A 25940-nucleotide genomic window follows, 5' to 3' on the forward strand; every position below is an offset into this window, starting at 1 on the left:
CTCTGTTGGTTTGGCGCGGTAGAGGCAGAGAGCGCTACTAGTGCTCATCTCATTGTTCAATTAACCCTTGGGCTACCGGCGAGTCCCGTTTGATTGAACAACTCTCTCGGGGATATGACGGGCACCGTGAAACGAGGAATTACAGAGGTTCTCCGACTTTACCTCTATCTACCCTGTACTGTACTGTACGTCAAACATGGGCAACTGGCGGCCTGGGGGCCACATGCGTCCAATGTATTTGTATTTAAGTTCATAAAGTTACTATAAGTATAACTAAATACATTTGAAATTAAATAAAAAAATTACTTTTCAGGATTTCAATAAAAAAAAATAGCACAAAGAATATCGGGATTCCAATAAAACATTTGCAAAAATAGCCGATCTACAAGCTCAAAACGCGTCGCGGTGCGACGCGTTTTGAGCTTGTAGATCGGCTATTTTTGCTACTTTTGTGTGACATAGAATGGCGAAGTACGGCATTAATTAACAAAAAAAGCTAAAATACAGAGATAAGAGGTGTCTGTCCGACAGTATATGCAATGTGTCCCTCTGGAGCGAGTGTCATCTACATCATCACATTGTCCACACCTGCTGTACATCAAACAAAGGGAGGACGAACCAGTTGTCTGTGTGTGCGTGTGTGTGTGCGTGTGCGTGTGCGTGTGTGTGTGTGTGTGTGTGTGTGTGTGTGTGTGTGTGTGTGTGTGTGTGTGTGTGTGTGTGTGTGTGTGTCTAGGCCCAGGTAGAAGTGCTTGCAAATGACATCCATGGAACATCCATGAGACTGGACAGTCAGAACGGCGTAGCAGCGGGAACCTTAGCAAAGCCCTATTTCATAGGTTGTCTGTTACGCGCGGAGATAGCCGATCAAAGCTCACTATGTCAGTGGTTCTCAAACTTGTTCATGCCAAGGACCACCAAAATGTATATGTATTTGGCCACGGACCCCCATCTCAAATACGTTGTTCCAGGGACCCCCCCAGAAGCAAAGATTTGAGTTACAAATGTTCGCTTAAAAATAATATATATTCAAAGGTTTGCACAAATGTTCACGATTTTCGATCACGATTTTCACGATCTACAAGCTCACTTGGTGTAGCGCTATGAACTTGTATATCTGCTATTTTTGAAATTATAGAAGGTTAAAATGATCTTGATGCTATATTAACACTGGGGACCCCCTGGAACCCCCCATGGACCCCTGGGGGTCCCCGGACCCCACTTTGTGAACCAATGCACTATGTGACAAGTTGTGAGCTTTTGGTGAAGATGTTGATATTTTTGTAAAGAAATTGGACAATTTGTGGGTACAAACGTTTAATCGTCCCCTATAATGACACGCCCAAAATAGCGACAACAGGTTGAAGGTGGATAACACCGTGCCAGGCTTTGGGGGTGAAACCTTAACCCATTAAGACCTGAAGCCGATTCTACATGTCTTCTAAATCCCACCATTTTCTGAAAAACGTATGTTTCTATATCAGTGGTTCTCAATCTTTTCATGTCAAGGACCCCCAAAATTATATGTATTTGGCCGCGGACCCCCATCTGAAAATATTTTGTTCCAGGGACCCCCCATGAAGCAAAGATTTGAGTTACAAATGTTCGCTTTAAAAATATACATATTCAAAGACTTGCACACATTTTCACGATTTTTCTAAAATAGCAGATCAAGCTCGTAGAGCGGCACTCGGTGCCGCGCTACGAGCTTGTAGATCTGCTATTTTTGAATAGCCCAAAGTGTAAAATAATGCTTTTTTAGCTCAAATCAAAAAGTGACACAGATGCGTTCCAGGTCTTAATGGGTTAATCTGGAGGCAGCGAGGGTCCATCCATTACAGCCCCCAAAAAAGAGCCAGCCGAAGGTGTCCCCCTCCTCCTCTAAAACCTTTTGAACCCTCATCTGCGCTGTCGGCGGCGGAAATGAGACCATGGATCTTGCGGGGGCACGGGGCTTAATTAAAATATCTGGTACTTTTCCCCCGCTTGGCATTAATCTCACCGTAGGGGGGTAGGGGAGGGGGCACGGGGGGGATGCGAGGCCAGTTAATGCACACTTTGACCTCCACAAAAAGGTGTCCACACTGTCCCTCCTACTGGTTGAACACAGGGGACACTACAGGACACGCTAGCAGAGGAAGAACGTGTGTGTACACTCGCGTACATCGGTGACACCGCGCACTAGTGTGTGTGTGTGTGTGTGTGTGTGTGTGTGTGTGTGTGTGTGTGTGTGTGTGTGTGTGTGTGTGTGTGTGTGTGTGTGTGTGTGTGTGTGTGTGTGTGTGTGTGTGTGTGTGTGTGTGTGTGTGTGTGTGTACATGCATACGTGCATGCATGTGTGTGTGCATGTACCAACAGGCAAAGGACTAACATTTACTTGGTACCATATGGTCACTGTATTGTTTAGGAACAAAAAACATCAACAGGGTCTATAAAACAATTGGTATATCTTAAAACTGAATTGAATTGAATTGAGGGACATTGCTTGGGCAATGTGAACATATGTTTTTTTCTTTTTTTAATCCCACGATTTTGTAACACATTTTTTCACCCAGTGCCAATTGCCTATGTAATCATGGGCGCTACTCTCCCTCTGCCCGCCTAGGGAGAGCCCAGAACTGAGCACACGCCTCCTTCAATGCATTGAGGAGCAAGCAAGACGCTTCTTATCACCTGACAGGGGGGGGGGGGGTTTCCCCGGTAGGACGTAGCGAGTGGAAGAAACACGTTATTCCAACCAGTTCCTTTCCCCTCCATCAGTCGCCCCGGCTGACCAGGGGGAGGCAGTATAGAGACCAGGATTACTGCAACATGTTTTTTTTGGGGGGGTACCTACCCTAAGGGACACAGGGAGAACATGCTAGCTCCACACAGAAAGGCCCTTTCGCCAACCCCACCTATAGGGTATGGGCACTGATGACGCCAACGTGAACCTATGTTAACCCATGGCAATGAAGCCCCCTGTGAATAGGAATGACAGAGCACTGAGCACCGCCGGTCACCAGGCTGCCCTGACGACACAGGCTGTCACACAGGATTACGTTCCTGTGTGTGAAAGACTGTAGGAGCACAGCATGGGGCTCTCTGCTGCTGCTGCTGATGTACATTGACACCGCCTGATATACCAAGCTAAAAGATGTCTCACCTGCACGTGAGCATATTATGCACAAAGCCTATGTTCTATATCTGTTACCGTTGTATTGTTGCTATTTTAACCTCAATGTAAATACAGCAAAATGTTCCTATGCATGCTCATTCTTACCATAGTAAGTAAAACAAGCTACAATCTCATTCCTTTCAGATTCTCCCTGCTCACTCGTCTGTACATAGAGACAAATGTTATTTGATGAAGAGTATGTCGCAGCAGTGTTGATTTTGACAGCATATTTTGATTTAGTTTTAGTCATAGTCTTTTGAATAAAATTCCATTTAGTTTTAGTCATATTTTAGTCATCTGAAATGTTTTGTTTGTGTCTAGTTTTAGTCGACTAAATATCATAAGATTTTAGTCGACTAAATCTACAGTTGATTGTAATCGACTATAATGTGTGTTGGCGGTGCCTTGATGGCGTCATAATGGCTGATTTTACACTTGGTTGCGCTCTGAAAATAACAGATCTACAAGCTCACAAAGCGTCGCAGTGCGACGCGTTGTGAGCTTGTAGATCTGCCATTTTCAGAGCGCAACACCCGAGCGCAACCAAACATAAAATGACTTGTCTTTTAGTTCTACTGGATCTCTTCTCCACTAGATCCCTCACTAACATTTTAGTCTAGTTTTTATTTGTTGACGAAATTGTCAATATATTTAGTCTTAGTTTTAGTCATCATAGCTTAGTTTTTATTTAGTTTTTATGTAGTTTTCGTCAGTGAATAAAGGTAGTCGACCAACATTTTTCGTCACAGTTTTAGTCGACAAAATCAACACTGGGTTGCAGCTCGTCAACATTAGGTCTACTATGGTAGGAAAGATGTGTCGTTTGTGTCAATGGGAAAGTGCACGTCTAGCAAGCAAGCATGTTCTGTGGAAGGAAATAAATGCAAAATTAAAAAGAAAATGCATTTTATCTCCCTCTCGCTATTAACCCATTAATGGGTTACTGTAAATAGAGTATGAGTTACTATTAGTTAGTACTACAGCCTATGACATTTGAACATGTCTGAATATTGACGACATATCCATCTATATTGAGGCAGTGAATTCAAATTCAAACCAGTGAGTTTAGGTTTTTTTCCAATAAGGAATGCTGCATCGGCGAATGTTTTGGGGTTCTGCTGTTTTTAGTGACAGTTCTAGAAACTTTATTTTACCCCTCATTGCAACAGTCTGCCCGGTGCACAACAAAATGCCACTGAGTAAAATTCACCATGTCATGGCTTTCTCTTTAATTTATTCCGGAACAGCCAGGGCCTGACTGTCTCATTCATAATGCATGACATAACACACACACCCTGGAGAGACAAATATGTTTTTTCCGGGAAACAAGCTATAACCCTGCAATGAAACGACATCTGCAATTTAGCCAGACTGTCCGCTAAACAGACATCGCTCTCTGTCTCTCTGTCTCTGTCTCTGTCTCTCTCTAGCCTGTATATCTGCTATTTTTGAATAGCCAAAGTGTAAAATAATGCTTTTTTTAGCTCAAATCAAAAAGTGACACAGATGCGTTCCAGGTCTTAAGACCGCGAACGCATCTGCGTCATTTTTTTGCGCAATGAGCTTCTAGATCTGAGATTTTTTTTTAATTCGTGAAAATGTGTGCAAATCTTTGAATATGTTGAAAAACTTTGAACATTTTTAACTAAAATCTTTGCTTCTGGGGGATTCTACAAATGTCTTCTAAATCATAACAGTTTTTTATTTTATTTTTTTGTGGTATAATATCAGTGGTTCTCAAACTTTTTTCAATGTCAAGGACCACCCAAAATGTGGTTCCAGGGACCCCCCAGAATCAAAGATTTTAGTTAAAAATTTTCGCTTTAAAAAACTATATATATTCAAAGATTTGCACACATTATCATGATTTAAAGGAGAGATCCGGACATTTTAAGTGTTACTGTATCTTTGATGTGTCGCTAATCACTCACCATCATTGAAATGGACGTTGAGTTATTCCAGAGAGTCCCGTGTCCTGCAGTCTGGCGACCCCCTCCGTTGGCATAATGGGAGCCCGTGTAAGAGTGAAATTCGTCTATTATAACCGATGCAAAGTTAGTTTTTTCTCTACTACTGCTCATTGTGGAGTCTCATGATACTCAAACATGCACTTAAAGTCCCCGACGAGCTAACGCTAATGCAGAACTAGCTAACGCTGGTTGCTTGTTTCTCTCCCTGGCAACACCGAGTTGCCAGGTTCTGGGAGAGAAACAAGCAACCAGCGTTAGCTCGTCGGGGACTTTAAGTGCATGTTTGAGTATCATGAGACAAAGATAACACTTAAAATGTCCGGATCTCTCCTTTAAAAACAAAATAGCAGATCTACAAGGCACTCGGTGCCGCGCTATTAGCTTGTAGATCTGCTATTTTTTATGAGCCAAAGTATAAAATAATGGTTAAAGTGGTCACACAGATGCGTTCCCGGTCTAAATGAGTTGAATCACTTTAGTCCTGAGTGTGTGCATGTGTCAGTGAGAGGGTTATTGTGCATGCGTGTGCATGTCAGTGAGTCAGTCAGTCAGTCAGTGAGTCTTTGCACATGGATTAACCCATTAAGGCCTGAGGCCGATTCTACAAAATGTCTTCTAAATCCTTTTTGAAAAAACCTATGTTGCTATAATAGTGGTTCTCAAACTTTCTCATGTCAAGGACCCCCAAAATGATATGTATTTGACCGTGGACCCCATCTCAAAATATTTTGTTCCAGGGACCCCCCGCGTAGCCTGAAATCCATTCTCTTTTGGACTCCTTAGGACATCCGACAGTAGCCTATGCCTCCTACAGACTACGGTACTTAACAGGTCCCACATGGACCATTGACATGCAGGAGTCGGCAGCTTTTAGCTTTGTAAAAGGTGTGAATGGGGCAGCCAATGCATCACGTATGCAGTAACGTGAGCCGCCGGCCGCGAACGGCAGCTCACGTTACCGCAGTAATGTATCTGGCGAATTTCGCCCACGAGTTTGAGCAGAGGGCAGGATCTTTACTGCCTGGGCAGCTGCCCCACTTGCCCTCATGATGCCACGCCCCTGCCAGGGACCCCCCCGGAAGCAAAGATTTGAGTTACAAATGTTTGCTTTATAAATACATTATATTCAAAGATTTGCGGAGGCACGGTGGCGCAGTCGGTAGTGCTGTCGCCTCACAGGCTGAGAAGGTCCTGGGTTCGATTCCCGCCGGGGACGCTGTGGGCGCTGGGGGCGTGTCTTCTCCTCCGCGTCATCAGCGCCCATACCCTAGGTGGGGTTGGCGAAAGGGCCTACTCTGTGTGGAGTTTGCATGTTCTCCCCGTGTCTCCTAGGGTAGTTAATACCCTCACAAAAACATGTAGTAATCCTGGTCGCTATTACATTACATTACAGTCATCACGTCATCACTATACCGCTATACCGCTATACCGCCTCCCCCATGACAGCCGGGGAGCCTGATGGAGGGGAAGGGAACTGGTTGGAATAACGTGTTCCTTACACGCGCTACGTCCAACCAGGGAAACTCCCCCCTGTCAGGTGACAAGAAGGTCAGTTGGCTCTCATGCCTGAAGGAAGCATGAGCTCGGCCCTGGCCTCCCTACTGTGGGGGACTGGTGTAGTGCTGGTGTAGGGCTGGTGTAGCGCCCAGGATCACTTAGGAAATTGGCACCGGGTGAAAAAAATGGGTTACAAAAATCGCGGGATAAAAAATGTTGTTAAAAAAAAAATTCAAAGATTTGCACAAATCTGCTTGTATATCTGCTATTTTTGAATAACCAAAGAAATCTAAAATGACACAGATGCGTTGCCGGATTGAATGTGTTAACCCATGTTTGCAGATGGCTGCTGTGTAACGGGCCAGTAGACACAGGGCTGTTCAGACAGAGAGCAGAGATAAAGGCAGGTCTGTGTAACGGGCCAGTAGACACAGGTCTGTTCAGACAGAGAGCAGAGTGATAAAGGCGGGTCTGTGTAACGGGCCAGTAGACACAGGGCTGTTCAGACAGAGAGCAGAGTGATAAAGGCGGGTCTGTGTAACGGGCCAGTAGACACAGGGCTGTTCAGACAGAGAGCAGAGTGATAAAGGCGGGTCTGTGTAACGGGGCAGTAGACACAGGGCTGTTCAGACAGAGAGCAGAGTGATAAAGGCGGGTCTGTGTAACGGGCCAGTAGACACAGGTCTGTTCAGACAGAGAGCAGAGTGATAAAAGCGGGTCTGTGTAACGGGCCAGTAGACACAGGGCTGTTCAGACAGAGAGCAGAGTGATAAAAGCGGGTCTGTGTAACGGGCCAGTAGACACAGGGCTGTTCAGACAGAGAGCAGAGTGATAAAAGCGGGTCTGTGTAACGGGCCAGTAGACACAGGGCTGTTCAGACAGAGAGCAGAGTGATAAAAGCAGGTCTGTGTAACGGGCCAGTAGACACAGGGCTGTTCAGACAGAGAGCAGAGTGATAAAAGCGGGTCTGTGTAACGGGCCAGTAGACACAGGGCTGTTCAGACAGAGAGCAGAGTGATAAAAGCAGGTCTGTGTAACGGGCCAGTAGACACAGGGCTGTTCAGACAGAGAGCAGAGTGATAAAAGCGGGTCTGTGTAACGGGCCAGTAGACACAGGGCTGTTCAGACAGAGAGCAGAGTGATAAAAGCAGGTCTGTGTAACGGGCCAGTAGACACAGGGCTGTTCAGACAGAGAGCAGAGTGATAAAGGCGGGTCTGTGTAACGGGCCAGTAGACACAGGGCTGTTCAGACAGAGAGCAGAGTGATAAAAGCAGGTCTGTGTAACGGGCCAGTAGACACAGGGCTGTTCAGACAGAGAGCAGAGTGATAAAAGCGGGTCTGTGTAACGGGCCAGTAGACACAGGGCTGTTCAGACAGAGAGCAGAGTGATAAAAGCAGGTCTGTGTAACGGGCCAGTAGACACAGGGCTGTTCAGACAGAGAGCAGAGTGATAAAAGCGGGTCTGTGTAACGGGCCAGTAGACACAGGGCTGTTCAGACAGAGAGCAGAGTGATAAAGGCGGGTCTGTGTAACGGGCCAGTAGACACAGGGCTGTTCAGACAGAGAGCAGAGTGATAAGGCGGGTCTGTGTAACGGGCCAGTAGACACGGGGCTGTTCAGACAGAGAGCAGAGTGATAAAAGCGGGTCTGTGTAACAGGCCAGTAGACACAGGGCTGTTCAGACAGAGAGCAGAGTGATAAAGGCGGGTCTGTGTAACGGGCCAGTAGACACAGGGCTGTTCAGACAGAGAGCAGAGTGATAAAAGCAGGTCTGTGTAACGGGCCAGTAGACACAGGGCTGTTCAGACAGAGAGCAGAGTGATAAAAGCAGGTCTGTGTAACGGGCCAGTAGACACAGGGCTGTTCAGACAGAGAGCAGAGTGATAAAAGCAGGTCTGTGTAACGGGCCAGTAGACACAGGGCTGTTCAGACAGAGAGCAGAGTGATAAGGCGGGTCTGTGTAACGGGCCAGTAGACACAGGGCTGTTCAGACAGAGAGCAGAGTGATAAAAGCGGGTCTGTGTAACAGGCCAGTAGACACAGGTCTGTTCAGACAGAGAGCAGAGTGATAAAAGCGGGTCTGTGTAACGGGCCAGTAGACACAGGTCTGTTCAGACAGAGAGCAGAGTGATAAAAGCGGGTCTGTGTAACAGGCCAGTAGACACAGGTCTGTTCAGACAGAGAGCAGAGTGATAAAAGCAGGCGGGTCTGTGCCGTCACTCAGTGCTGGCTGAGCGAGGAGCTGATGGTCGTGCGGGCACGCGGGCGGTCGGCGGCTCGGCGCTGGGAGCCGTGTGCTATTCACGCTCCGACAACATTTGCCAAAGAGATGCTCTGCGTCTGCGGCACGACGGTCACTGTCTGGCAGAAACGTTGTTACAGTACCTTGTTAAAGCCGGGTGTTACGGGCATTCAGGGAATACTTAGAAACAATAGCCTATATATGGAGATCCCTATAGATGGAGACAATGTTCCTGCAAAGTCGTCATAGAGACCCAAAACGTGCCATATGTACGGAGTCTGACATCAGCGAACCCTTCCCATAAACTCCATGTATAGACATAACCATGACGTCCAGGGCTGACGTCTTGATCCCATATTTGGCCATAACTAACATCGGCAGCTCCATATATGGAGACGTCTGACACTATCTGACGTCATCATAGTGATGTCTGGACCGCACGCCAGTATTATAAAGAGAGGCTCGAAACCTCTCAGAAGGGTTCCAGAGCGATTCAGAGAGACATTAATGACTCTCTCCAGAGTACCAGGAGATTAGCTGGCCTTACAACCCAGTTAATCACAGGTTGCATATTCAGGACGACTAGCTGGCCTTACAACCCAGCTAGGCCTTCACAGGGGCTCCTGAGTCCGGTTCTAAAGAACCAGCCGATTATCAGTTTTACACCGGGTTACTGAAAAATATGTATATATCTATGTTCCAATGGATCCAATGTAGTTATTATTTAGTCACAAGCTCTTGTTAAGCGGGCCGGCCAACCGGCGGACCACCGCAACTGTTTTGGATACACAAGGGGTCCACCTGACACACTGCAACGATATTGACCTCACATATTCTCTCAGTCCGATCCATCCAAAAATAGCAGATCTACAAGCTATGAGCTTGTAGATCTGCTATTTTTTTTTGAAAGATCTTGATAATTTGTGCAAATCTTTGAATATATATATATTTGATAAAGCTAACATTTGTAACTCAAATCTTTGCTTCTGGGGGGGGGGGTGGTCCTGGAACCCCCGAGATGGGGGTCAGTGACATGTCAAGGACCCCAAATACATTTTGGGGTCCTTCACATGAAAAAGTTTGAGCACCACTGATATCATTGCAACATAAGTTAAAAAAAATAAAAATCGGATTTAGAAGACATAATTATGTAGAATCCCCAGAAGCAAAGATTTGAGTTACAAAAAAAATCGCTTTAAGACAATATATATTATTTTCTTTAAAAAAAAAATCACTACCTTTCAAAAAAAAATGCAGATCTACAAGCTCGTAGCGCGGCACTCGGTGCCGCGCTACGAGCTTGTAGATCTGCTATTTTTGAATAGCCAAAGTATAAAATAATGGTTAAACACACAGATGCCTTCCCTGTTTGAATGGGCTTGTGAGCTTGTATATCTGCAATTTTTTTTGAATATCCAAAGAAATCTAAAATGCTTCCCCCGGTCTCAATGGATTAAGAGGTAGCTCACGTATAAAAAGTGAAAATCCATTTATCCAGTCAGTCCCACAGCCTCTTAAGTACTGAATTCAATCTTGTTCTCAAAAGCTACAGGGCCCGTGTGTTGAGGCTGTTGATGTTGGGTATTGCCAGTAGATAAGGCCTCGGTGCCGCAGGCAAACATTTCATTGGGTCAGCACTCAGCAGCACCTGTAAACACTTTGTGAACTCAAGGAGAAACTTTTAAGTTCTAAAAGTTTTGCTTCCATCAAATGCAGACATATTTTCATGTCAGTGTGGAGAGCGGGGGACTCAAAGCCCGACCGTCTTTGAAAATGAATGAATACAAAGTACTGATATAGCAATCTGGGAACCCAAAGCCAAATAAAAAAGGAAAAACAGCGCCCTCTGCTGTTTTTTACTCTTTCACTTAGCTCAGGGGGGAGCTGAGCGGAGCACCCGTGTGCAAGGAAACCGGGGTTTTGGTCTGCCCTCAGCGCTCCACTTTCGGTGGTGCGACTATGTTTTCATTCCCACTAACAATATTTCTACACGGAACACTAACACCACTTCTCCCAGAGAACATGGATGGTTTTGGTTATAAGCCCACTTGTTTCTATGATGAAAGAGCAAGTTAAAATGTGAATATCTTTCCGTGGTTTTGTCTGCTCCGAGGACGCTATTGTTAAATGAGTTTAGGTTCGTTTTCAGTGGGAAGCGAGAGCAGACAGTAAATCCCGCCCACTACATTTGATTGGGTAAAGTGCGGCCTGCTTCCTGATCTGAAGTCTCCCCGGGATACAAACTTGTGAAAATAGCCGATCTACAAGCTCAAAACTCAATGCGACTCGTTGTGAGCATGTATATCTGCTATTTTCGCTTCTTTTTTTAATGGAATTTCTTTGATTTATTTCGTAATTCATTACATTTTGAAAGATTTTAGATTTTTGCAACCCATAAAAATAGGTCCCGACCCACCACTGTTTGGGAAACGGTGATCTAGATTCAGTAAGTGGGCCACGTTCCACAACCGTTGGACACAAGTCACGTTGAGCCCTGGCCTTTCTGTGTGGAGTTTGCATGTTCTCCCTGTGTTCCCTAGGGTAGGTACCCTCACAAAAATAAACATGCAGTAATCCTGGTCTCTATACTGCCTCCCCCTGGTCAGCCGGGGCGCCTGATGGAGGGGAAAGGAACTGGTTGGAATAACGTCTAACCAGGGAACCCCCCCCACTGTCAGGTGATAAGAAGCGGCTTTGCTAGCTACTCATGCATTGAAGGAGGCATGAGCTCAGTTCTGGGCTCTCCCTCGGCTGGCAGAGGGAGAGTAGCGCCCAGGATTACATAGGCAATTGGCACTGGGTGAAAAAATGGGTTACAAAATTGTGGGATAAACATCTAAAGTCATCTAAAGTCGTCGCGTTGGGCTTCCCCTGCACTAAAAAATAATCACCAACGTTGTAAAGTAGAGTTTCCCCGGCAAAACCCAGGCCAATCATACAGTCCACCTTGTGCAGTCAACGGTATATATCGTTGCTGTGTCTGAAAGCCCAGTGTAAAACGCCACCCGCTCCACTGGACTGACACCTTTATCATGGGGGGTGTGTTCAAAACGTTAAAGCCCCATTATCTATAAACCTTGAGTGCTGAGAGAACGTTGTGGACGCCGTAACTCATCTAAAAGGACAAAGCCGGCCGCGGCGCCGTGAAGAGGACGGCTCGTAAACTAATGGCAGTCTTGTTAAAAAAAGATACCCCCCCCCCTCCCCTTTTGTATGGTGCCTGTTCAGAGGGTCTGAGGGATAGACCCAGAAGGCTTGGTGAGGACACCAAGCTTAGCTTATCCCATTCGATACGGGGACGCATCTGTGTCATTTTTAGATTTATTTGGCTGTTCGAAAATAGCAGATCTACAAGCTCATAGCACGGCACCGAGTGCCGCGCTATGAGCTTGTAGATCTGATATGTTTTTAAATTGCAAATCTTTGAATATATATTTCTAAAGCGAATATTTGTCAAATATTTTGTTCCAGGGAACCCCAGAAGCAAAGACTTGAGTTACACATGTTCGCTTTAAAACATGTATATATATATATATATAATGATTTGCACACCTTTTTCAGGATTTTTCAAAAATAGCAGATCTACAAGCTCATAGCGCGGCACTCGGTGCCGCGCTATGAGCTTGTAAATCTGCTATTTTTGAATAGCCAAAGAAATCTAAAAATGACACAGATGCGTTCCGGGATTGAATGAGTTAAGAGAGCGAGAGAGAGAGAGCGAGAGAGAGAGCGAGAGAGAGAGCGAGAGCGAGAGCGAGAGAGCGAGAGCGAGGTACTACTAAAGGACGTTCTCTTCTGCCACATTATGGATTCCATTGAGGTTAACCCATTCAATCCGGGAACGCATCCGTGTCATTTTAAGATTTCTTTGGCTATTCAAAAATAGCAGATCTACAAGCTCGAGCTTGTAGATCTGCTATTTTTTGGGGGAAAAAACCTGAAAATAGTCAAATCTTTGAATTTATACATTTTTAACTCAAATCTTTGCTTCCCTGGAACTAAATATGTTGAGATGGGGGTCGGCAGCCAAATACATATTTAGGGGGTCCTTGACATGAAAAAGTTTGAGAACCACTGATTAGAAACATACGTTTTTCAAAAAAACTGTAGGATTTATAAAACATTTGTAGAATCCCCCCAGAAGCAAAGATTTGGGTTACGAGTGTTTGCTTTAAAAATATAAATATATGTATTCAAAGATTTGCACAAATTGTCAAGATTTTTCAAAAAATAGCAGATCTACAAGCTCGTAGCGCTACGAGCTTGTAGATCCGATATTTTTTGAATAGCCAAACAAATGTAAAAAACACAGATGCGTTCCCGGTCTTAATGGGTTAACACAAGCCCAGCTGACAGTTTCTCAAAGACAACTTTACTAAAGCACGGCAAACTTTACACATCAGCTCAGTTGCTCCGTGTGGTGGGTGGTGGGTGGTGCAGGCAAATATTTGGCAACGGTAAAGGTCCTTACACACCGGGGCGATATTTTTCATGCGAATAATACGTTTTTTTTTTAAACCTTATAAAGTCAATGCAAGCTTCCACACCAGTTTCACGGAGCGAAAAAAGCGTCTTTTAATTATTCGGAACGAGTCCGAATTTTGCGTATATTCGCCGGTGTGTAACCGCCTTAAGCCTTTCAGAGCTTATAGGGTTTCAGAGCCAGATCCAACACATGTTTGCTATGGGATCATAATTTATCACAAGCAGTAGCTAGAGCCTGGCCGATGCCCCATTTGTGAGTCCAATTTAGTGTTGATTTTGTGACAAAATTACGAAAAATATTCGTCGACCACTTTTTTTCAGTGACGAAAACGAAATAAAGACTGAGTTATGATGACTAAAACTAAGACTAAATATATTGACAATTTCGTCAACAAATAAAAACTAGACTAAAATGTTAGTGAGGGATCTAGAGGAGAAGAGATCCAGTAGAACTAAAAGACAAGTCATTTTATGTTTGTTTGCGCTAGGGTGTTGCGCTCTGAAAATAGCAGATCTACAAGCTCACAACGCGCCGCCCTGCGACGCGTTGTGAGCTTGTAGATCAGCTATTTTCAGCATGCAACCAAGTGTAAAATCAGCCATTATGACGCCATCAAGACACCGCCAACATACATTTTAGTCGACTAAATCAACTGTAGATTTAGTCGACTAAAACTAGACTAACTGTAAAACATTTCAGATGACTAAAATATGACTAAAATAAAATGGCTCAATTGTCTAATCAAGTTGACGAGGAGGACACCATGATAGTTAGTTGTTGTTCGTCAGCAAGCATGTATGTATGGCATCGAGCATATTGTTTTCAACATTTGTTCTTTCTGCTACCTAAATTCAACTTAAAGGTTTCATGACATTCAGTTTTACAACACATTAAAAGTCTTTGTCATGGTCCTTCAAACGTGTATAAAAAGTTTTAACTGAAAATTCCACTCCAGTGAGCCATTGCAGGTGTTTTTCTCTCACATTTCTAAAGCCTTTTCAACTGCAATGAACAAATAAATCTTTGCCTGCGGGTGTCGCTGTTGAGGGATTTTGCCTGTCAATCATCACCTCTGCTCCGCCCCCCCCCCTCCCCCAAAGGAAAGGATAGGGGAGGGGAGGGGCGAGGAGGGGAGTGGGCGGGATTAATGCTCAAATCAAAAAGTGACACAGATGCGGTTCCAGGTCTTAATGGGTTAAGGGCTCGACGCGTAGAAAGCATCATTGATGAGCGTGCGTCCCTGACGAGGGTCAAGTTAAGCCACTTGTTCACATTGTAAGTGTTAAATGGTCTATATATTTGGCTGCACCTCTGTCATTAATGATTGAAATCGCATTGCACCAGCCCAAATGAAACGAGGAACGTACAAAAACACACACACACACACACATGCTGGGAATGAACCTCCATTGTTCTATATTCACACTTTTCTTTCTCTCTCGCTCTGTCCGGCAGAGCACTCTTGAACTTGACCCTGCATCAGGGTAGCCTACTTGTGTACAGTACGTTGGTCTCATCTATTTTGCCGTTTAAAGCAGTGGTTCTCAACCAGTGGTCCTCAGTGGTCCTTGAGGGGGTACCAGAGGGTCCCCAGCAAAATTAGCGTCACAATCATTTTTAACCACTTAGCTTTGGCTATTCAAAAATAGCAGATATACAAGCTCATAGCGCGGCACCGAGTGAAGGGAATAACTGTAGTTTCACAAAAAAAACTATTACGTTTCCGGATCTGTGCAGACCTTTTCATTTAATTGCAAATGAACTTGTGTTTCTCAAAAGAGAATTTGGATTGGTCAAACTTTACACACTGCGATACAAGTTTGAACTCATCAATTCCTTGATGCAATATATTATACACATCACCAACACATTGTGTGTCGGTGGTCTGTACCGTGCATTCACGCTCCAAAATAGAACAGAGCTCTGAAAAACACTAACTAGATTTTTTTTTTTTAACAGAGTTTACCTGTCTTGTCTTTTCCTTTGCTTTGGTTAAGTGTAGTTACTGCTTTCCTCTGTAACACTGTGTCAACTCTGGTGAGCCTTTCACGGGGGAAAAAAAACCCTCTCTCACCGTAACGTTACCTCATTTGTCAGAGATACATCTATACAGACAGACTAATGCCGCATTCCGCGCTTCTCTTCGAGTTTCCACGCCTGTGAAATTGTCATCTCTCACATGGTGTCTTCAAATGTGGCATTAAGGGGGGGGGGGGGAGTTAAATTGAATTACACGGCCACTCTCACTTTGTGGACAGCTATTACATTTTGCAAATGCTGATGGTAAGCCTGTCATACATGGGCTAGCCGTGTAACAGGATTGTCATGGTGTGCTGTAGCATGGAAAGTGCAGTTAAAGCAGTATGAAAAAAGGCCTGGATTAATCCAGAGGGGGGGGGGGGATACAGTTTCAGCTTCACCCAGCTGATGGCTGCTCAGATGGTCACGACGGTCACTCACTCAGGGGGGAGCTATTAGGCAGTGTTGATTTTGATAGCAAACATTGCCCACGGACACATGGGTATGTGATAAATACGGTATCTACACATACTGTACGTGTGAGAGAGACCTAACGCAGCACAGCAGCACCACCAACAGAGGGTACAGCGATATAGCCAGGGAGGCATAAGAATAAGAGACAGTGGTGTAAAGTAACTAAGTACAATTACTTAAGTACTGTACTTAAGTCCAATTTTGAGGTATTTGTACTTTACTTGAGTATTTCCAATTTCCAATACTTTTACTTCTACTCCACTAAATCTCAGAAGCAAATATTGTACGTTTACTCCACTACAATTATTAGAAAACTTTACGTGCGTGCGTGCGTGCGTGCGTGCGTGCGTGCGTGCGTGCGTGCGTGCGTGCGTGCGTGCGTGCGTGCGTGCGTGCGTGCGTGCGTGCGTGCGTGCGTGCGTGCGTGCGGTGAGAGAGAGGTAGAGATGAGAGGTTAGATAGATTGCCATGGAGGAAGAGAGGAGGATGAAGGAGCATTGCCATAGCAACAGTCTCTCTGTCGCCGCTCGGCTGTAATTGCCTGATGTCAGATGTTAGAACTAAACAAGAAAGTATGTGGGAGCTGCCCTTGTGGCACCAAGGAACACACGAGCACACACACACACACACACACACACATACTGTACACACAAGGCACATTTAATTAACCTCAGGTGAAAGGGAGCTGTAAAAACGGGTTTGTTGATGGAGGCTGCACTGTCAGGTGTCCAGATGATAACAAAACCTGATTTGAGCAGCATTCTTAAGTGACTGATTTCACGCTCAATAATCTGTTACACGCACGCGCACAAAACACATTCACATTCTGTCATGCACACTCTCATGTACTCCCTCACAAATACTGTACACAGACACGTTCACATGCAAAGCCACACTCTCTCTCTCTCTCTCTCACACACACACACACACACACACACACACACACACACACACACACACACACACACACACACACACACACACACACACACACACACACACACACACACACACACACACACACACACACACACACACACACACACACACACACACACACACACACACACACACACGATGAGACCCCAGTTGCAGTAGGTGATGGCACGGATTCTCAGAGAGGAAGAAAATAAACTGACTGAACTTTAGACCTCACAAGTTTCACTCCCAACGAATAAACTTGTTGTAATTAACACATTGTGTGCCAAAAAAACGGTCCGGACGGCTTTTGAAAAGCCATGCGTGGAAGAGTGCCATAAACGGTTATAACCGTTCGTTTAGCAATTGTTTTCTTTTCTTTTTTCTTTTTTTTTTCACAAGGGGCGCCCTGGCGCAACTTTGGAATCACCCACGGTGCCTCTAAAATGGAAGGGACAGATGTGGACGGGTGCCAAAAAAACCTGGCTTCCGTCCGCTCCCATTCTATCTCCTTGATAAAAACCCTCCGGATCTCCTTAACTTCTGACAGCGGTGAAAACGAGCCATTTTCGGTGCGCGATCACTCCGCAATGGCGGCTCGCGTGAGAGATGTTATTGTTCCAGGCGTTAGACGGGACCATCGACCATCGTACACGCGTCCTCGTCGTGACCACTACAGCGCTAAACATATCAGCGTAAACGGTAAAGAGAATGCCAGCACTAGATGTACCCTGTCTTAATAAAACTCTGGCCCTTAATGTGTTAAGATGCTTATCTGGAGTGGATGCTTCAGTAGTAGTGTGGAATATCATCGTTACTGGTCTAGTTTTTGATGCAATAAATGAAACGCCCCACTGCTGTTCCGTGTACAGTAGGGGACAGGTTCACACAGAGGGAAGGCTCAGCTCAGGACCTCCAGACTAATTAGCTGTCTCTCACACACACACACACACACACACACACACACACACACACACACACACACACACACACACACACACACACACACACACACACACACACACACACACACACACACACACACACACACACACACACACACACACACACACAGGTCAATAACTTCTGCCAGACCTTACATGCTAAACAGACTGCTAACAGCATCTTACACCAGGCTAAAAGGCTGAGGTTAGGAGAGAGAGAGAGAGAGATAAGCGGTCTTGGCCAGTGGTGGAAAAAGTGCTCAAATGTTTTAAGTAAAAGTATCAATACTGCAACGTAGAAGTACTCCGTTACAAGTAACAGTCCGGAATTAAACATTTACTTGAGTAAAAGTACAAAAGTATTGGTATCAACATAGTAAACAAGTACACATAGTACACAAGTAAAAGTACACAAGTAAAAGTACAAAAATGTTTGAAAATAGCAGATCTACAAGCTCACAACGCACACAAAGCTTGTAGATCTGCTATTTTCAAATAGCCAAGGTATAAAATAGGGCTGAAGTGGTTAATGTATGTCTCATAATCTATATCTGAAAAGTAACTAGTAACTAAAGTTTTCAAGTAATTGTAGTGGAGTAAAGAAAAAAAGTACAATATTTTCCTCTGAGATGTAGTGGAGTAGAAGTAAAAGTATTGGAAATTGGAAATAGTCAAGTAAAGTACAACTACCTCAAAATTGTACTTAAGTAGAGTACTTAAGTAAATGTACTTAGTTACTTTACACCACTGTCCCTGATACACCACGCACATGCCCGTGTGTGCATGTGCGCGCACGCGTGCATGTGTGTGTGTGCGTGTGTGTGCGTGTGTGTGCGTGTGTGTGTGTGCGCGTGCATTACCCAGGTCAGTGTTGGGCCCGGCGAGCAGCTGTCTGAACTTGTCGAGGCGGGACGCCTCTCTCTCCGTCATGACGGGCGTGCCCGACGTGTTCTGGTCGGCCATGCGGGCCACCAGGGGGATGGTGGGCCGGTGGGGCAGAGAGCGCTGTCTGTAGAGGGAGGCACGCTCACCGGCATCTGGGGACAGGCACAAAGAGACGAGAGAGGGTTAACACACACACGCACACATTTCATGAAGGCGTTCAGTATGTCAATGTAGTAGGCCTGACCTCGACTAAGTCGACTAGTCGACTGGTTAGTCGCGGGGGGTCCGAGTCGACTAAGTGTCTCTTAGTCGACTCTAGTCGAAAAAAGGGCCAAAAATGTTTTAAATAGTTTTTTGGCCAAGTCTACAACTGCAACCACACGTAACTTCCACTTTATTCTTCTTATTCCTCGTCTTTGTATTGGTATTGTTTGTGTTGGAGCGCCTCAGTGCGGCTGCAGAGTTCATGTGCAACCGCTTCCAGAGAGAGATAGAGACACTAGAAACTCTGCTGGAGACAAAACAAACTGTGTAGACTTGGCCCTTAGAAATAAAATTTATTTTGGCACAAAAAAAAAAAAAAATATGTTTTTCTTTATTAGTCGACTGCCAGTCGACTATTGGCAATTAGTCGCCAATTAGAGTCGACTAAACAAATCCTTAGTCGGGGACAGGCCTACAATGTAGACATACTCTGTTACGTAAGTAAAAGTCTGGAATTCAAAATGTACTTGAGTAAAAGTACAAAAGTATTGGTATCAAAATGTACGGTCCGGACCGTTTTTGAGAAGCTATGGGTTATGTGCCATAAACGGTCCGGATCATTTTTGGCCCATTTTATAAAAATATATTTTTCCCACGTGGGGCGCTCTAACGAAACTTTGGGATCATCCAAGGAGTCTCTAAGAAGGAGAGGCCGGATGTGGATCCATGTCAAAAATGCTTCCGTTCGGCCGCTCCAATGTTAACTCCTTGACTATAAGCTTAATATCTCCATTTCTTTTTAACGTGGTGGAAATGAGCCGTTTTCGATCGGCGATCACTCTGCAATGGAGGATCGCGTTAGAAATATTATTGTTCCAGGCGTTAGTCGGGACCCTCCGCCGTCTCACACGCACGCTTTGTTTACATGCACGTCCTCGTCGGGGCTTCTACAGCACGAAACATATCAACGTAAGTGGATGGAAGATATGCTGGCACTAGATGTACCCTATTTTAATAAACCTCTGGCACACAATGTGTTAAAGTACCAAAAGTAAAAGCACTCATTATGCAGAATGTCCCATTTCACAAGTTCAACAGGTATAAAAGTCTTTTGAAAATAGCAGATCTAAAAGCTCACAATGCGTCGCGATGCGACGCAACAACCGCGACTGACACAGCCCTGGGTATGCAACCCGGCTTGGCTGAGATCTCTGTAGTGGTATTAGTGCAGCATCGATCAGTGTTAATTTAACTTTAACGTGTAAGAATGGACCCACAGGTCCCGTTTTAAACCGTATGGGGCTGAACACGGCTGGAGCCCCCGTGAGTCAACTTTCAGTGGATAAATAAAAGTTAAAAACAGACATAGCCGCTGTTAAACTGTTATGCCGTCATCGTATTAATGTATATACTTTTTTTTCACGAGAGCAAATATAAAACGGGGCAAAGCGTTCTCGCTGCTGTTTTATTTGCACTTTGTGAAAATGAAAATAAAAAAATCATTAAAGCCAGTAAGGAGAGCTTCTTTTTGTTTCTGTGGCAGAGGCCTATTGGGAGGGGTTTTAAAACATAATCCATTTTTATGACTTATTTAATTAACATCTGTGTAGCGCTACACAAACAAACAAACACATTAACTTTTATTTTTTTGTTTCAGAACAGAGAGAAAGTTTGTCCAAGAATACTGCATGGAACGCTACAGAATAACGGAATAAAAAATTACGTTTTTACGTCAGTGGCAGTATTGGTAAACGGGAATAATTACGTTTATTACGTCAGTGGCAGTGAATGAGTTAACACATTGTGTGCCAAAAACGGTCCCGACCGTTTTTGGCCCATTTTAGTTTTTAATATATTTTTCCCACGTGGGGCGCTCTAACGAAACTTTGGGATCATCCAAGGAGTCAGTGGCGGGACAACTCAAAGGCGGGCCGGGAGGCACAGCACAGTGATCAGGCCCCCCCTGCGCATGCACGCACGCGCGCAAAATTTTGCGGGTTTTCGGCGGATTCGGTCACTTTTTGGGGGGCTTTTTGTCACTTTATTTCGGTTTTAGGGTTAGGGTAGGGTTAGGTTAGGGTTATGTTGTTTAATTCTTATTTTTGCCTGATTTTACCGATTTATTATCTGACGGCCCGGGCCCTCCTGGGTCGCGGGCCCGGAGGCGGCCGCCTCCCTGGCCTCCCCGGACGCTCCGCCACTGCGAGGAGTCTCTAAGAAGGAGAGGCCGGATGTGGATCCATGTCAAAAATGCTTCCGTTTGTCCACTCCAATGTTAACTCCTGACTAAAAGCTTAATAACTCCTATTTCTTTTTAACGTGGTGGAAACGAGCCGTTTTCGATCGCCGATCACTCTGCAATGGAGGATCACGTTAGAAATATTATTCTTCCAGGCGTTAGTCGGGACCCTCCGCCGTCTCGCACGCGGCTTTGTTTACGTGCACGTCCTCATCGGGGCTTCTACAGCACGAAGCATATCAGCGTAAGTGGATGGAAGATATGCTGGCACTAGATGTACCCTATTTTAATAAACCTCTGGCACACAATCTTAAGCACAAAACGGACCCTTACAGGTCTGTAACTTGAGAGTGTACACATTTGTACACTCTTAGAGTTAAATGAACACTGAGGATTTTACAGTGTAGATTGGAGTCCCAGAGATTTAAAACATGATATCAAAACGGGGGGTCAGTGGCTTAATGTATATCAAACTGGCGGCCCTTGAAATTAAAAAGGTTAAGAATCACTGTCCCAGATGACTGCCGGGGCCTGGTAGCAGTCCCCTGGACACTGCCTCTGTGTGCGATAGCAACACAACCATCCTAATGAAAGCCTTGCTGAGTGTCATTATCTAATAAGACTAGGGACAGCCGTGTCCTCTCAACCCCTCTCCTACCAATCTGGGAACCCATCGCCAAATAAAAAGGAAAAACACCGCCCTCTGCTGTTTTTTGCTTATTCACTTGGCTCTGGGAGGAGCTCAACGAAGCACCCGTGCGCAAGGAAACCGGGTTTTTTGGTCTGCCTTCAGCCTCTCACTTCCGGTGGTGCGACTATGTTTTCATTCCCACTAACAATATTTCTCCACGGAACACTAACACCAATTCTCCCAAAGAACATGGATCTTTTTGGTTATAAGCCCACTTGTTTCTATGATGAAAGAGCAATTTAAAATGTTACTAACTGTCCGTGGTCTTGTCGGCTTCGAGGACGCTATTGTTAAATGAGTTTCGGCTCGTTTCCAGTGGGGAAGGAACGGCAGACACTTAAATCCCGCCCACTACATTTGATTGGGTAAAGCGCGGCCTGCTTACTGATCTGACAGCACGCCCACTTGTAACCAATGCGCACGGGTTGTCAACACGGCTACCGACAGATTCAAACGCAGAGCAGAATCTGTTCTTGAGAGATTACTCTCCTACAGACATCTGAGCAGAGGAGAGGAGAGGAGAGGAGAGGAGAGGAGAGGAGAGGAGAGGAGAGATGGATATCTGTGGATCTGGAGATAGTGTGGCACGGGTACGCTATAGCTAGCCAACCTTCTCTATGAAGATAACATGGACTTGCCGGAGGGCTCAGTTCTGTCTGCATTATCTGAAAGCAACAACAACATGCAGAAAGACACGACGCAGACATGCACCCTCTGCTCTCAGATATACACGGTAACATTGTGTTTATTCAACTATGAGAGTGTACTCATGTAACCCAATGGACACGTATATTTGGTAATATTTGCAGTTTCTTCTCTAAATGTTTTTATCCCGCGATTTTTGTAACCCATTTTTTCACCCGGTGCCAATTTCCTAAGTGATCCTGGGCGCTACACCAGCCCTACACCAGCGCTACACCAGTCCCCCACAGTAGGGAGGCCAGGGCCGAGCTCATGCTTCCTTCAGGCATGAGAGCCAACTGACCTTCTTGTCACCTGACAGGGGGGAGTGTCCCTGGTAGGACGTAGCGCGTGGAAGTAACACGTTATTCCAACCAGTTCCTTTCCCCTCCATCAGGCTCCCCGGCTGTCATGGGGGAGGCGGTATAGAGACCAGGATTACTACATGTTTTTGTGAGGGTATTAACTACCCTAGGAGACACGGGGAGAACATGCAAACTCCACACAGAGTAGGCCCTTTCGCCAACCCCACCTAGGGTATGGGCGCTGATGACGCGGAGGAGAAGACACGCCCCCAGCGCCCACAGCGTCCCCGGCGGGAATCGAACCCAGGACCTTCTAGCTGTGAGGCGACAGCGCTACCGACTGCGCCACCGTGCCCCTAATATATATAATATATAATATTTGCAGTTTCATTCACATCAAACTGTTTTTCTTGTGTCTGGTAATGGTTAAGTAATATAATTGAAAGACACACCACAACAGGAATCACTCAATCATAATTTTGGGGGTCCTCGACATAAAACGGTTTGAGAACCACTGATATAGAAACACAAGTTTTTCTGAATAGGAGTCAGGTCTGCAGCAGAATCCGCTTTGTTTATGTTTTTGTGCTAAAAACGAACTCGTCATATGTTGACTAAAATGTTAACACATTCCATGCCAGAGTTTAATACCATAATGTACTCACCAGAGCCAGCGATTTATTGTTGTTTTTTTCACCTTGCTGCGACGCATTGTGAGCTTGTAGATCGGCAATTCTCAGCATGCAACCAAAGTGTAAAATCAGCCGTTACGACGCCATCAAGGCACCGCCAACATACATTTTAGTTGACTAAATCAACTGTAGATTTAGTCGACTAAAATCTTATGATATTTACTTATAATAAATAATAATTGCCTCAGGCTCTTATGTAATAATTGCGACAGGCTAGTGTTGATTTTGACAGCATAATTTAAGTATTAGTCATAGTCTTTTGAAAAAAAATCCATTTAGTTTTAGTCATATTTTAGTCAGCTGAAAAGATTTAGTTTTAGTGTAGTTTTAGTCGACTAAATATCATAAGATTATAGTCGACTAAGATGGCGTCGTAATGGCTGATTTAGCACTTGGTTGGATGCTGAAAATAGCCGATCTACGAGCTCACAACACGTCGCAGCGCGACGCATTGTGAGCTTGTAGATCTGCTATTTTCAGAGCACACCACCCGAGCGCAACCAAACATAAAATAAAATGACTTGTCTTTTAGTTCTACTGGATCTCTTCTCCACTAGATCCCTCGCTAACATTTTAGTCTAGTTTTTATTTTGTTGCCGAAATTGTCAATATATTTAGTCTTAGTTTTAGTCATCATAGCTTAGTCTTCATTTAGTTTTTATTTAGTTTTCGTCAGTGAAAAAAGGTAGTCGAGGAACGTTTTTGGTCATAGTTTTGGTAGTCGTAATCAACACTGTGACAGGCCTGCATGTAATAGGATAGGAAAAAAAAAGAATACGGTGATGTTGCTGCTGACCTTTAGGCGAGCCGATGGGAGCGTCGCTGTGGGACTTCACCATGTGGCTGTCGCCCGGCTGGCCGGGGTCGGACGCAAACGACACGTCGGGGCAGCTCGTCTGCCCCTCCTCCCTCCCTCTGTCCTCCACCTCTTCCTCCTCTTCCTCCTCTTCGTCTTCCTCCTCTTCTTCCGCCTCTTCCTCCGCTTCCTCCTCCTCCTCCTCCTCCTCCTCTTCCCTCTGCTGGGGATCCATCAGGTCGTCCAGTCTCTGTCTCTCCTGCTGTTTGCTGTGGTTCTCTATGACCTGCAGAGCCAAACGAGAACCCCACTGACTAAAGGCTCTTTTAGGCCACAGTTTACAGTTTAGGCATTTAGCAGACGCTCTTAACCCATTTAGACCTGCTGCCACCTATACGTTGTTATACCTCTGAATCCGGGAGCCACCTCTGTGTCTCATTAGTTGTTGCTATACATATACCAACATCATTTTGTATTCATTTTTTTAGTAAGAATTTGAACGTTTTCAGAAAACTTAGGTTAGGTTTTAGAAGGCGTTTTTAGAATCGGCCTCAGGTCTCAATGGGTTAATCCAGAGCCACTTACAGTAAGCAACAGTGGCGTATGGTGAAAATCGCAACAACAACGGCTGATAAGTCTATTGAGAATTACCGAGCCATTCCGGGTGGAAAACGGAACGCTCGTCCCAAAACACACTGCCCCATTTTTTTCGCGGACCGAGGCCGCCGGTTTAGACCCGGGGCAGGGTGCTCTGAATGGAAAGAGGTGCTCGTCTCTGCGCAATGGATTTGACGGTGAAACTGGTTTTCTAATGGCCACTTCATTAAACAATTCGGCCGAATGCAAATGAGCCCCATTTGAAAACAAAGGCGACTTAAAGGGTGAGGGGCTGCTAATGTTGTTATGTTGATTTTTTGTTTTTTTCCCCCTGGCGGATCTTGCCCCCCTACAGGGCAAACCCCAGGGCACCCCATAACCTTCCATAACCCCAAACTTTCCAGAACCGGTGAAGCTCTGTCTTTTCTTTTGTTTGTTTGTTTGTTTATGTTTACCGTTATAACCAGAACCTTTTCCCTGAAGGGGGCGGGTAGGTAAGAAAATGTGTTTAAAAAAGGTGAAAATAGAATCGCCAAACTAAATAATCGATCATTGCAGCCCTACAGCTAGATGTGATCGTGGTAGTGATGAGCGGGCCGACCCGTAACCCGCGGGGTCCCGCGGGTCAAACTTGCAAATTGCTGGCACAGGGGTGAGTACATTATGAATAAACTCTGGCAGTCAATGTGTTAACCGTTGCATAATCCTGCAAAGGTGGTCAAGGCTAGGACAAGTGCTACAGGCTGAGGTGGAGTCTGAAGAGGTCTTCAGATTATGGCAGAAGATTGGGAGTGAGTCTGCAGTTTCTAAGTGCAATGGGGAGTTCCTTCCATAGTTTGGGAGGCAGAAGGGAGAAGGGTCTGGGACGTGTGGAGCGTTGTCCCGGATGTTTTAGCGAAGGTTCTGACGGCTTCCCTGGCCACGAAGGGCAAACCCCATAACCTTCCATAACCCCAAACTTTGCAGAACCGGTGAAGCTCTGTCTTTTCTTTTGTTTGTTTGTTTGTTTATGTTTCCGTTATAACCAGAACCTTTTCCCTGAAGGGGGCGGTAGGTAAGAAAATGTGTTTAAAAAGGTGAAAATAGAATCTCACAACACATCACAACGGGATGTGTTGTCGTGAGCTTGTAGATCTGCTATT

At 45.2% G+C, this 25940-nt stretch overlaps 1 protein-coding gene across 2 annotated transcripts in view; it reads right to left on the bottom strand.

The window, feature by feature from the left end:
* The window catches only part of tbc1d22a (TBC1 domain family, member 22a), a 181691-nt gene that overhangs the window by 136524 nt on the left and 19227 nt on the right, over positions 1-25940 (bottom strand). For both annotated transcript variants that reach the window (XM_080421527.1, XM_080421526.1), the window contains exons 4-5: positions 24202-24487; positions 18569-18745 (exon numbers count right to left, since the gene is read on the bottom strand). In XM_080421527.1, coding sequence (XP_080277653.1) covers positions 18569-18745; positions 24202-24487 — 463 coding nt within the window. The remainder of the gene's footprint in view (positions 1-18568; positions 18746-24201; positions 24488-25940) is intronic.

The sequence above is a fragment of the Gymnoscopelus braueri genome, assembly GCF_963280865.1.
Source record: "Gymnoscopelus braueri genome assembly, chromosome: 23".
Taxonomy (NCBI): Eukaryota; Metazoa; Chordata; class Actinopteri; order Myctophiformes; family Myctophidae; genus Gymnoscopelus; species Gymnoscopelus braueri.